Here is a 13,860-nt window from a genome sequence, read left to right as displayed (position 1 = left end):
TTATGCCCCCTTGAAATGCAAACAGCAATGAGATCTGCATCCTTTTTGGAGAGGGCGAGAGCCCCGCTGCTGCTTTGCCCTCCCGCATCCCCCCGGCCACACTCTCTGCTGCTCCAACAACCAGGAGAGATGCATTGAGAGATGCATCAGCAGAGCCTGTGTGGCACCAAGCTCACAGCACACTGCAAAACTCAGCCAAAAAGCCAAATTCCCCAGAATGGTCCCCACGTGCCACAGGCTGTGGTGCCAAATCATTTTATACTCTGGGACACTGAGATGGGGCAGAGGTCCACACCAAAGCACTGCAGCATCCCTGTCCCTGGGCTCCTCCTTCAGACATAAATCCAGCTGCCTTCTGAGGTCACTCCTCATCTCCAGCTCCCCCAGGGCACAAACACAAATTGCAAGGGGGTACCAGTGCCAAGCAGAGGAATTGCTCATGGTTTCAGCTGGGGAAATTGAAAATGCAGCCAGACTTTGGGACCGAGCAGCCAAGATCTTACAGACAAGGGCAGGACCAAGCGTGGAGATTTGTTACACAATTTTGCTGAAATCCAATAAGTCGAACCTGGTGCTTTGGTTCAGCTAAATACCGGAACCGGCTGCTGGGAATTTACTGGAAACAGTGATTTAACAGAAGGCACCAGTGATGCAATCCTAGCATGCACACCAAGAAACCAGCACATGCTACAGGGAACTGGTGTCATGACTTCCTACCACAAAACATCTCCTCAATTCATGTCCAAATCTCTGCTTCACAAAAGTCTACAGGAATTTACAGCAAAATACCAGACTACCCTGATTTTTTTGCTGCTTTTTAGCTGCACTACTATTATGTTTTTATTTTCATCTCTAGGTCCATCTGCTTACAGGGATGGGAGAAGGAGACCCTGATTTTTTTGCTGCTTTTTAGCTGCACCACTATTACGTTTTTATTTTCATCTCTAGGTCCATAAGGGATCTGCTTACAGGGATGGGAGAAGGAAGCTAAGACAGTGGTACCACAAAGCACCTCACAGTGAGGGATGCTCTGCAGATCTCACAACAGCTGCATCTTCCCGCCTGCATCACGAAAACAAGCACTTCCCATCAAAGAGGGATAGCAGCAGAAAATGCCAGAGCTCCTCTCAAAGCCCAGCTCTAATACTTGAGCCTTTCAAGCATCAGAAGAGGATTTCACCCATTTTACAACTAGCATCAGATAACAGTGACATTAAAAAGCAGTCGGAGTAAAGCAGCAATTCCTCTTTGAGGCTAATAAGTAGAAATAAATTAACTGATTTCTTTATATTGAAAATTCCTCTCTACAGACTAAGATCAAGGCCTGCTAAAGCTTTTGACAGCTCTGTTTGCCCACCAGCCACATCTGCATTGAGGTTAAATAGAGTTTTACACTCATAGAAACTCCTGAAAAACTCTTATCTTTGGATTGAGATTACAGATGTAGCCAGTGTTATCAGAAATTCGACTCAAAAAACATCAGAAGAGCCAGTTACAATTAGGCTTTTTCTGAATTTCTATATATGGTGCAAATCAAGAGGCAAGTCACTAGAATTATGGGAAACTTGCCAGCAAAAAAAATACCAGAAAGAGGGGAAAACAAACACTTTGTTTGCATGGCACTGTTCACTTTACAGACACATGATGCAGGCTGGGCTTTAAAGACAATTTATAATTTTGCACCATTACATGGCCCTAAAACTTTTATTCTGGTAGTCAGAGTCCAATGTAACTTAAGTGTTTATAGAGTGACATTGTTGTCACCAGAAATGCCTGCGTGGCCATCACTAGGTTTTGGGGAAGACTTTGGATACATCAACACAAACCATTGCAAAGATTTCTCTGCTGCTCAAAAGACCCAACAGGTAGCAGAGATTATAAACCGTTTTTTTTTTAACAAAGTGCTTTATGGCCCAATCACAAACTGCTCTGAGCTGCTATTGCAGAGCCACTCACATCAGTCAGCAGATCTCCTCCGGGACTGAACATCCATGGGAGCTGCCCCTGGGTCTGTGCTGTAGCTCCTCGAACAAAGGGCAGGCAGAGCGACGCGGCTCCGCTCAGCCCTGCGTTGACACCAAAGGCTATTTTTATCACGAGGAGATGTTGTAAGCGTGCAGGGGACTGGGGGAAGGGCTAGAAGGTGGAAGGAAAAAAAAAAAAATAGTGAAAGTATTTATATACCTTGTCAGGTCACAGAAGAGAGGCGCTGCCCCACACCGTGGCCAGGTACACCTGCCCTTGCACCAGCAGCCGCGCTGGTGTTCAGGCACCGCACGGAAATGATGGTAGATTATTTCAGACACACACCAAACCCAAACCAGCCAAATGTCCTCCACCCTCCAAAAGGCAGTGGGATGCTCCTGCAGACACTAGTGCATCCCATGCCTCACACAGCTCTGCGGTCCAGGGGTGAGCTGGGCAGTGACCTTGTTCTGCACCACCACGCTCTCCTACAGCACACACCGGCACCTGGCCAAAGCCCAGCGAATTACTGCTGATAAACTTAGAAATGGTTGCTTTTATCATGCAGTTCCTTTTATTGCTCTCATGAACTTGGTTTCCTAAGGAACCAAAGCTTATGCAAGTGTCGCCCATCCATCTCCCCCCTCTGGCTTTTCAGCATCTTGGACAATTTCAGCCAGATGTAGCTCCCTGTAGTTGCTAAACACTCCACACTTTCTTGCTTATAAAGCAACAGGATAATCTACATGCTTAAAAGTCAGCCTCCTGGCTGCTTTTTGCAGAACCAGCCCTGTAACAGGGCACTGGCTCTTTTTTCTCCAAGGGGCTGGCATCTGCCTGCTCTTACCTTACACTCAACTGTATTGCCATCCTGCTTGGTGTTTGTGCAGCGCTTAGCACAGCATCACCTTGACCACCTGCAGATCTTCACCTGGCAAAAGCCAGGAGAACTTCCCTGGAGTTGTTGGAAATATAGACGGGAACATCAGCCAAGGATGTGGGCTGCATTTGGGGTAAAAAAACAGTGACGAAAGAATCTTCATACTGGTCTGTACGGGAGAAGCTAAAATGGAAGCTGGCTACTGTCCTGACCACACACATGAGCTGGTTCTATCATCCCTGGTGCTAAAAGCAGCTCTTCATGTAGCCGATAACATCTTTGCAAGAATAGAGTTTTGATTTGACTATTGTACTTCACAGGCTTGTCTTGTCAGCAGTTAAAGGATGCTACAGGAAGCACCTATGGCACGTCTCCCTGCTTGCAAGGAGATGGTTTCACACAACAGCTTCGTGTCATCTGTATTCAGTTGTTCCCACAGGACCACCTCATCAGCTGTCACCAGGGCTTGCAGGAGGACGGGCACCTCACTACCCACGGTGTGATGCTCTGACCACCGAGCAGGTCCAAGGGGAGGGAGCAGTTTCCCACATCAAGGGTTTCAAGCAGCATAAACAAGCACAAGCACCAATGGAGCAATGCAGCTTCACACCAGCCAAGGCAGAAACAGGGCAGGAAAACAAAACAAAACAACAAAAAAACCCAACAAACCATCCTTGCCTCCCGTGCACCACTCATTGAAGCCCAAATCCAGGAACAACCTGCTGCCATGACCACGATACCACTACAGGGCCCTGAACTGAGACTTTGCAGATGTCTCTTCTTCTAAGCCTTTTTACCAGCATCAATTTTTGTTTTGCTTCAACTCTCCTTCCCATCAAGGGAGCTGCAGCCGAGCCCAAGAAGGCTCTATTGCAGGGCAGTGATTTACTGGTGCAGGCGAGTGTGTGTATGAGAAAGGCTGCTGGAGAAAACACCTCTCCTTCAAGCAGCGTGCTCTATTTCACTGCTTTATCCCCAGCAATTCTGCAGCATAAAAATCTCGCTGACTGCACAGAAGATGCCCCGTTCCCCTGAGGCTGCAGGTCCCAATAAGGACCATCCTTCTCTCGCAGGGTCAGACACACAGCACCTCTGCTAACCCCGAAGCACGGCGTTTAACTGGCAATCGCTCCACAGCCTCCAAACAGCTGGAATACCAAATATATCAGGCAAAAGTCCTAGTTTTCCTAAGGCAGAGAGTACCATCCCTAAGGACAGTGATGGGAGATGTGCTCTCATTCTTTCCCAAGACAGACCCTCCCAACATCACAGCATCACCACATTCTTGTAGGGTAGGGATGGGCTCTCACATTGCCTGGTCCTGGCTGATGGGCACATTCCATCCTCAGGACCATGTCCCATGGGAGCAGCCTGTAGCTCAGACAAACCAAACTGTGTCTGTGTCCGTGTCTATTTCCATGGGGTGCAGCCCTCATCCCCTGCAAAGCCCTGTCCTCTCCCCAGCTCCTCTTCCCAGACCCCCAGGCCGTGCTCTGCTAATAACTGGGAGAAGGGTCTGTTACTGGCCAGAGAACAGCGGGTGTTTTTCTGAGAGATTAAAGAATATAACAGAAATAAGTCAACCTCTCAGAAACTCTCAACAACACACAATTCAGAAATAAAACTATTAGACTGGTCCTTACTCATGTCAGCAATTTGACCTTCTGCAATTTTCTATGCACTTTTTTCCCTTGCCCACAATGGAAAAGTGGGTAAATAATAGGTCTGTTAATTCTCTAACTGTGTTTTGAAGCTGTGAATTCACTGAAGGTGGCAATTTCCTGCAAAAATTTCTGATGAAAAAGGATAAAAAGCATTTTGTGGGCAAATTCCTGATCACCTTCCCTCTGCTGTAGTCCTGAGTGGCTGCCACCATGCAATCTCCCATCTCCTTCCTTCCCTCTGCGCTCTCATCCTCTCTTTTTGCAAAGAACCGCAGCTTAGAGGACATCACCTGTCCTTGGCCACCCATCATAGAATCGCAGAATGGTTAAGGTTTGAAGGGACCTTAAAGATCATCCAGTCCCAACTCCCTTGCCAGCAGCAGGGCCCCCTTCCACTAGACCAGGTTGCTCAAAGCCTCATCCAACCGGGCCTTGAACACTTCCAGAGAGGAGCAGCCACAGCTTCTCTGGGCAACCTGGGCCAGTGTCTGACCACCCTCACAGCAAAGAATTTCTTCCTACCAACACCATGCAACCACACATCCTCTCCCCCGTGCCACGTCCAACACCAGGTTTTTCTGCATGTGCTTGCAAAGCAAAGGGGACAGGGACGGTTCACATATGGCCTCATGCTCCCTTCTGCATGAGCATCTCCTTAAAGGCCATATGCAAATGGCACCAGGAGCCCTCAAGCTGATGCTTTATTTCTTTGCTCAGACTTCCCTGATGTGCAATAAAACCTGTGCCCTTTCAGGTTGCCATTAGCATGGGTTGGCTCTCCAGGTGCTGCTCAGCACTGTAATTCAGTGGCACGTGCAATGGGAAAGAGGAACTTTGCTTCTGAGGGTGTGAAAAAAAACCCACGCGGCGGAGCCGGTGTTGCTGTGACGCTCGTAGCTCCCCGCAAGCCAGCTGGAATGGGGTAAGAAACAGCAAAGGATGAGGTTTGCTAGTTAAAATAATTGGGTTTTAACTGCAACACTGCTTGCTGCTTTGTCTGATCAGGCCCAAAATAAACTGCATTACATCACTGCAGGTCAGACTGAACTAATAAGGGTATCTTTCTCACACTGAGAAGGAACGTATTTGTGTCCTGTTTTCTCTAGTCCTTTGCAGTCAGAGCTCCTTCCAACTGTGCAAGCGCAGGGGAAAATTAATTCAGACTGCTGCCCAAATTATGCAAGAGCCACATGGAATGGAAAGTGCATATTAACAGATTTTACTATTTTAGGGTATTCTTTCATGTCTCATAATTTATTTTGCCATCATATTTGCAGACAAATACAAAATAACGTATAAGCCAAGTCATGTTCAGGGTGTTGACAGAAAATAGTACAAGCAAAGAGGCACCTTCAGACAAATGCCACCCTTTGTAGCTACCTGAGTAAACCTAGAGCTCACCTGAGCTGAATAAGGACAATAAGATGTAGTCTATGCTGTCAATACAGGAATATAAACCAACAGATGCTAAAGCCCCAATCATCTTTGACTTTGCTAATATGCCCAAAATGTTGCCAATATTTTCAGTCTTTCTCAGTTGCTCCAAAGGAAGCTCTCAGGCCATCTAAGGTTGCAGTAACACCATATTATCTCACTCTGCAGTCTAACAGGCCATCCCACCCAGCTATACAACTATCAATCGAATAATCAAGGCCACCTTCAACTTCTACCCCAAAAGATAGTGTTTAAATCTTCAGCTGGTGTAAATCTGAACTCCTCCACCATTTTTAGGGGACCTGTGACAATTTACATCAGCCAGGGAGCTCCAACTTCCCAAGACTAAAGAATGAAAACAGTGATACTTGTTGGCATTTATTATCCTTCTCCCTTGCCAATGATGCATTCCCATCCTGAATGCCTTTGGGAAACAAGTATCTCACCATGGAAGATATGCAAAAAAAGGTATGCCATGAGTGAGGGAAAACCATTGTTCCCCAGTCCTACTGCAAGGGAATCATACCGGTGTGCAGAAGACTTTTTATCCCTGTGAATCTTCTCCTGTTCCTGACTGCTCCTCCACCACCTGATAAATTACCAGCAATAGGATTTACTGGCCTATTTATAGGAAACACAAGAAGTCATCATTTGCAGCAAAGTTGCAGAAAGCTGCCCTTGATGAAGCTGTTGTTGGTGCCCAGTTTACTCCATGCCTGGCTGGGAAGTGCCTACACGCTGGTCTAAGAGCCTATAAATCATTGCTGAACTATATCAGGCAATGTCTTCAAGGACAAGGTGGCAACTGCTTTTGCACAGCCTGGAGATACCCATTAGCCTTCTCCAACTGTGCCAGCCATGTCCATCCCATGGACAGTTGCTTTCATGGTCCTAACAGTGAAGTTAAACCATTTTTCCTGACGAGCATTAAGAGATTAAACGCCTGCTGTTAAGAGCTCTCCCACTTCATTAGCTAATGTTAAAGCAAAGACCCAAAGATGTGTTATCCCTGCCCACAACCCCTCCCAGGCTGTGCTTCAGCTCATCCCAGGGCACTGGATCCTCCCGGCACCCTGGCAGTAACGAGACGGGTTCATCAGGAGCCAAGTTCAAGGAGCAAACGACCCCCTTTGCTCTCTCTTGGCGACATGCGTGTCCCATTCTCTCATCTGTGGCCCAAGATGTGTTAGAGCAGCTGCACCTTGACCAGTTTATGATAGTGCTCCAGCCCTGCAAATACTGTTCCCTTTGTTTCCTCCACACCTCCCTTACTTAAAATAACTCCATTTGATTAAAATAAATCCATTTGATTAAGAGGAATCAAAAGCACTCAAATGAATTAACTTTCAGCAGAACTTTTGGGAAGCGTTGCCCTAACTGCTACCTATCAACAATGGGGGAAAATGTCCAAGCTTTTGAAAACTGATCAAAATCTTTTTAAAAATTATCAAAACTTTCAATTGCCCCAAGATCCAGATTTGGACTTTGGCAGCAATTACTGTCATCCACCATTTCTAGGAGAATTCAGCATCCATGCCCCATTAAACTCCGTTAAAAGGAATAATTATCAGGAGACTGACAGTAATTTAGGCAGTTCATTTATCAGAAGGGATAAAACCAACCTGAAACACATTAACGTGAGGGTCTTAAAACTGGTGTTATTCTCTGCTGTTGTGCTACAAACATATCACTAGAGGAAAAGACATGGACCACAGTGTTAATTGGGATTGCTGGGGTGTGAATAATGTTTTGCTTCATAAAGCCTGGCTGGGGTGAACAAATTATTTAGCTGAATTAAGAGCTCAAAGGTATAAAAGGGTGTATCTAAGAATCGATAGTGGATCACCGAGGCATTTAATCACTGTTTTACTAATCTCTCTGCACTATCTGAACTCAAACTGACTCCTCACACTAAAATCGATGGTGCTAATATACTCATTAACGACAGCTCTTCTGGAGGAATGAAACCATCAGAGTTTGAACAACTAAGTGGGGGCAGAGGAGCTGAAAGCTGTGAACAGCACATGGGCTTGTGCTCCAAGGCTTCCTGGGAGAGCGAGAAGCTCTCTAAAAACTGCCTTACAGGAATTTCCATTGCAACCTTCTGCTGAGGGTGAATGGCCATGACAAGTATAACAGCACACTGCTGAGAGGGGACAACTGATGTGGGGACTGACCAGAAGCACGGATCTACAGCCACAGCTCCTCTCTGGGGTGAGGCTCAAGAGTTGGCTTCAACGCTCAGCACTGCCCGTGCCAGGGACTTCTGCCCACCACAGCTCCTCTCTGGGGTGAGGCTCAAGAGCTGGCTTCAACGCTCAGCACTGCCCGTGCAAAGTGTCTTTGTTTCCCAGTTCTGGTTCTGCTCCTTCCCATCGCTCTGTGTCTCACAGGACAGACATTCGCCATCGGTTCAAGGGTTATGCAAAACCTTCTGTTGGCTTTGCAGCGCACACACTGTCTCTTACACCCTTCACCAGCAGCTGAAGAGTTTGCTGCATCCCCCTGCCAGCCTTCCCTGCATGAGTATCTCAGCTCTGACCTGCACATCTGACATCCCCGTCCAGAGACTCATTTCTCCAAAGCCTGTCAGTTGGGCTGCGATACCTTCTGCTTGGCATCTACAGGCTCCAGACAGTCTCTCCCCAAAGGATTTTCTGAAAGACATTGAATTTCTGACCAGGGTTTCGTCAGGCTGCTTGGAAAAAGACGTTGCTGAAAACTACTCAAAAGATAGCATTTTCTTCTTTTTTTTTAATGCAATTATTGAACAAATATCAGAATGCAAAATTGCCCCTGGGATTGGAAAATGGAATTAAATCTTCCAACAAACAGGAGAAAATGGATACTGACGTCTCTATTAGCAACAAAATGTTTCATGCTTAGAAACTGGTAATCTAACACCCCTCCAGGGAATTCAGAATGGTGAGAAAAAAATGGTCTAAGACAGCATTAGAAAATAAAATAAAAAAAAAACAAAAAACAAAAAGAGAGACACACACACTCAAGTGAGACACAAACTGGATGTGGGGTGGGCCAGAGGGCATCCTTGTGTCGGTCCCACCTCGGTGTGTTCACCGGCAGTTCAGGGGGTGGAAAGCAATGACCCAAATCCTCTGCAGTTCTCAACCACGCTGAGCCCAGCAGAATCAAGCACAGGAGGTCCACCCCAAGCAGGGTGCATCCTCCAAGCTGCTGGCGTGGCCATTAAGTTGTATCGGCCCCTGCAAGCAGTGAGAAGGGCAGAGCCAGGACACGTGGTGTGACTGAGGTTCTTCTGCAAGCACCAAGCTCCAGCCTGTCTTGGAGGGCTCATAGATGGCGTGGTTCAGACCAGCTCTTCAATAGCACTGATTTACACCAGGTGGGCAAACTGGTGGTCCAGAACCACGCACAACACAATGACAAAACACCTCCATTTCACCCAAGCAATACAAGAACCGTTCCAATGCACATGAGAACATCTCTCAGAGACATGGTTTAGTGGTGAACTTGGTAATAACATTAGGTTGATCTCAATGATCTTAAGGGTCTTTTCCAACCTAAATGATTCTGTGATTCTGTGACCTCCAGTGTGCTGCTTTCCTACAGGACATAGGATTTTCCCTGGGCTCCCTTCTCAAGCCACAACCTGGGAAACAACCAACTCCCAGTGTAACAGTCCAAGAGCTGAAAACAGTGTCATCAACCAAATTACATCGTATAGTCTAGAAGAAGGACCACCGTTTGGCACGGGATGAAGTGCAGGCAGTGCAACCACACCTGGGGGCTGTTATGGTCCATCAGAAGGGAAAAGTTGGCACTGGAATTTTGGTGTTTGTCCCCAGCTTTGTTTTGTTGTTACACCAACCTGGTCATCCTAAGGAGGAATGACCTGGCCCTGGCCAAAGCCCCCCCTTTGAATTTACTGTCCAGAAGAACCAATAAATGACATCCCAGTTGCACAGGTCATTTACATGGCTCCAGTGCTGGATTTTAATGATGATACAATTCTCAAAGACAATATACAACCTAAACCCACTCATACACAGCCTACAAGATGCTCACCAGCCCGCCTTCCTTTCCCTTCCTCCTCTTGAGAGCATTCATTTGAAATCGCTTAGCCCATTCTATTCTGCATTTAATGGCTTTTGAACTTCAAAGAGAGGGGAGAAAACCCTATCACTTCACCATGCACTTCAATATTATGCAGGTACATTACTGAAGAACACCTACAAAATACGCCGCTAAAATAAACTCCCGTTTTAATTCTTCCTATAATATTTCTCAGACAGCTCAGAACATGCTGCCCTTCTTCCCACACAACACTGAAGCACCTACTTCACTTTAACCAGGTACACGCTCTTGGAGTTGAAAGGACTAATCACGTGCTTAAAATTATGCATTTGCCTGAAGTACCTAGTTGAATCCAGGCTTTTATATCTAGAAATTGTACGGTATAAATTAGAAACATTATTCCTGAGTGAACATTATACACAGGTTGTAAGATATATTCCAAAATTATCTAAGAAATCAAACTATTGTTAATAGAAAATGTCCAATTCCAGCAAACTGCTTTGAAAATCTGGAATAAAAATGTGCACAATGTACTATACATGAATATGGATGCTCCTCACACACTATGTGCATGCCTCATATACAAAACAGCAGAGCAGAAATGCTTTAAACATAAATAAAGAATATATGAGATCAGATTTTAATTGTGGTTTTAATAACAGCCAACTGCTGGAGCTACCTGCTTATTATTAGTCTCCAAAAGAACAAAAATAATATTTTAACCTTTCATCTGTAACATGGTGTTTGCTAATGAAATTATCCCAGAGTCACCCAAGCACATAGCTGGTGTCAACTACTTAATATGCAGAATAAATTAAATGCCACTTACATATAGCAAAGAAATACTCAGCTAATGTAATGCACTTTCACACTGGCCCTTATGCTGGTGCAGCCACACAATGAACACGGTCGAGCCCTGTGTCTCCTCTTCAAATTCTGCCATTCTGCAAGAAAACCATCCGATCCACTGCTCCACTAAGCCCTTTGCAAGGTCACCAGCACCCTGCCCATCGAGCTGGGATGAGCTCTGTCACACACGCTGGGTCTTTGCAATTGCAAAGCACCGTGTTTATTATACCACAAGGAGACCAGGTCCCACTGGTGATACTTAAAATTATTGTGGAAAGACAGAAACAGAGATTTGGGAAGACTGGGGGACCTGGCACACTCACCTACCATGAACCAAACCATGCCAATAATCCTACTCCATCTTTCCAAGGCAAAAGTCACCTTGATGAGACAAACACCCTTATCTCCATTTCAAGCCAGCTTCATGCCTCTTGCTATCAGAAACAAACTCACTGGTACTTTATCTGACTTGCTGTTGGTGAACAGCCCATGGAAGTCAACAGAAAGACTCTTGATAACTGATTTATTTCCATCAGGTATTAAAATTCCCAATATTCTCAATGCCAGGAATAGGAATGCCAGGAGGAGTCTTTCCCAAAAGACCACACTTTCTTCTCCTACTTAATGATGAATGAGAAATAATCAATATAAAGAAAAAAATAAACAGAGACAAAAGAAATGGAAGGTCCTGGACACCAAAAAACTTATCTGCCAAAAGCATCTTTCGCTACCTGCGGAATAAGGCTCCTGCTTCTCGCTGTGAATGAATTCTTTTCGTTCGTATTTGGCTCTGATCCACTGTTCCCGCAGCAGCCTGGAAAAAAAAAATACACAGAAAAGGAGACATGGTCCAACTCATGCTAAGGAAGAATCCAGAATCATTAATTCTTCAATCAAAATACAAGTGTGATTTATAAGTCTTCCAAAAATTGGATCGTACAGTCTGGAGTCAAGTATTTCTCCTGTTTGCTGTTGGACAACGATAAAATGTTTCCTTGTACATCCAATTTTATTGGAAACTTATTAAATAACATTTACAGATTTAGCAGAATATCCTGTTCCCACCCATCCAGTCAGCCTCTGGAAAAAATTCCCTCAGTATATGAATGATTGTAAACCTAATTTCCTCACACTAGATTCTTCAGTAAATGGGATCAGTAAATGAAAAAAACCAACAAACTACATACAAAAGAAAAATCTTTACCCTGAAGCCATCGATATAAAGGCTGAAATTGGGTATGCCTTGTGCAATGCATGTATGTGATGGCCTTTCTGCAGCCAAAGCTGCAGAGATATTGTCTCCTTGCCATGCACAGACAGCTATTCAAAAAACTGTGATGTGCCAGGTTAAAATTACACTGGTGACAACGAGGGGAAGCCCAGCCCAAGGACAGGTGAACATGGAGTTTGCTGCAGGGTGTCATGCACCTCGCAAACTAGGAAAAACAGGAATTCAAGGGAGAGGTGGTGGCCTTTTCAAAATGAAAGGGATGTAGGACAGTCATATCCCAGGCCCCGGTCAACCTCTGGGAAGAAAAGGAGGTGTGAAAAGTGAAAAAGCCCCAAAAAGACCAGAACATCTCTGGGTGTGGATGTGAGGGCTGAGCCTTGTGGAACATAGGACCCAAACACTGGAGGGTGGTGAGACAGAGCTCTTCCAGACTCATTGCCTGTATTACTAAGTCTAAGAAAGAAATCCATGATGCACGGCAGGAAACATGTCTATTATGAGGTCCTTTACTTTTCACGTTGAAAATGATACCAATTATTTATAGATCAAGACCTCAACTTCCAAAAAAGAAAAAATATCTTAAATATTAGAAATACTTTTTTGCTATTTTATTTTAGCAGGAGTGCTGGAACTAAGGAAGTAGTTCAGATCTAGAATATGCAAGGAATTGATTCAAACTGCACTGAAGTTTTTAATTGCCTTAGAACCTTAAATAGCCCAAGCAGGCAGAAATCACACACAGAAATAAAGGCATGTGTCATCCCAGCTTCACAGCAGATACTTCAAAGTGGCCTACACTGGTGACAGTAAAAGATCCCCCAGCATTGGACATGCTCTGTAAAACCCATCACACTTCAACACATCAACTTCTCTGCCAATGAAAACTGTTGCTATGCTCAAATACCTCATCCTTTTTGCTGACTATGCAAATTTAACGCTATCTTTTCAGCAGACACATTCCAGAAATGTTCAAAGAAGATAAGTGTACTAACATTGTTTATGAAAATTCATCTTCAGGTACAGCAAACACATTCATCAAATCTGAAAGACATTATTCAACAAGAACTGTGGCTGTAATCAGTTTCCTGGTAGTAAAGGGGGAAATAGTTAAATATATTTCATCCCATCCATTGTTTCATCTCCTTGGTTGGGGCACCAGCCTTCTCCCACACAGCTCAGGGAGCAGCACAGCTTCCCTGCACCAAAAACTCAACTGTGAGCTTCTGCTGTAATAGAAATAATGCACCAACTCTGCTTTTCCTCCTTCTGTTCCTGTTTTCATGACTGATCTTTAGTTGTTACACACACATCTGCAAGTCTGACTGTGAACTCTGAAGATGAACACCCGTTTCCCTTCTGCTGTCACCCTGAGCTATGCTCTGGTTTGGGTACAACCCATCTTCAGCTCATCTCAGGAGCTTCAGATGGGTTTTGTAGAAGTGTGACAGGGGGCTCTTCAAGATGCTTTTTCTGGATCTGATACCCACAACATGGTAGCCTGTAAACGTAGAAGACCTGATGACCCAAAAGGTAGCATATAATTGCCAGTTTCTGTATTTCTGCTGCTCGTCAACAAAGCTAAGGAAATTTAATCGTAAAAATCAACACAAATACTTGAATTTGTTACCCTTCTTGCAATTTTTCGAGCCTGGTTGCTGCAGAAAGCTTGTTATCACCATAGCAAAACTTGGACTTTTTCAACGAGATGATTATGGATTTGACTAGAAGGAAGCAAATTCACACCACCCTCAGCTCCAGCTGACTTCAGCAGATTCAGCAGG

General features: G+C 45.0%; 1 protein-coding gene across 1 annotated transcript in view; it reads right to left on the bottom strand.

Annotated features, from left to right (window-relative positions):
- Positions 1 to 13,860, bottom strand: part of LOC104522606 (arf-GAP with dual PH domain-containing protein 1) — a 49,700-nt gene that overhangs the window by 26,160 nt on the left and 9,680 nt on the right. The window contains exon 3 of the mRNA XM_010164941.1: positions 11,600 to 11,662. Coding sequence (XP_010163243.1) covers positions 11,600 to 11,662 — 63 coding nt within the window. The remainder of the gene's footprint in view (positions 1 to 11,599; positions 11,663 to 13,860) is intronic.

Source organism: Antrostomus carolinensis, unplaced genomic scaffold (assembly GCF_000700745.2).
Source record: "Antrostomus carolinensis isolate BGI_N321 unplaced genomic scaffold, ASM70074v2 scaffold13523, whole genome shotgun sequence".
Lineage (NCBI taxonomy): Eukaryota > Metazoa > Chordata > Aves > Caprimulgiformes > Caprimulgidae > Antrostomus > Antrostomus carolinensis.
Note: the sequence above shows the minus strand (reverse complement) of the source record. Positions and strands in the feature narration are given on the sequence as shown.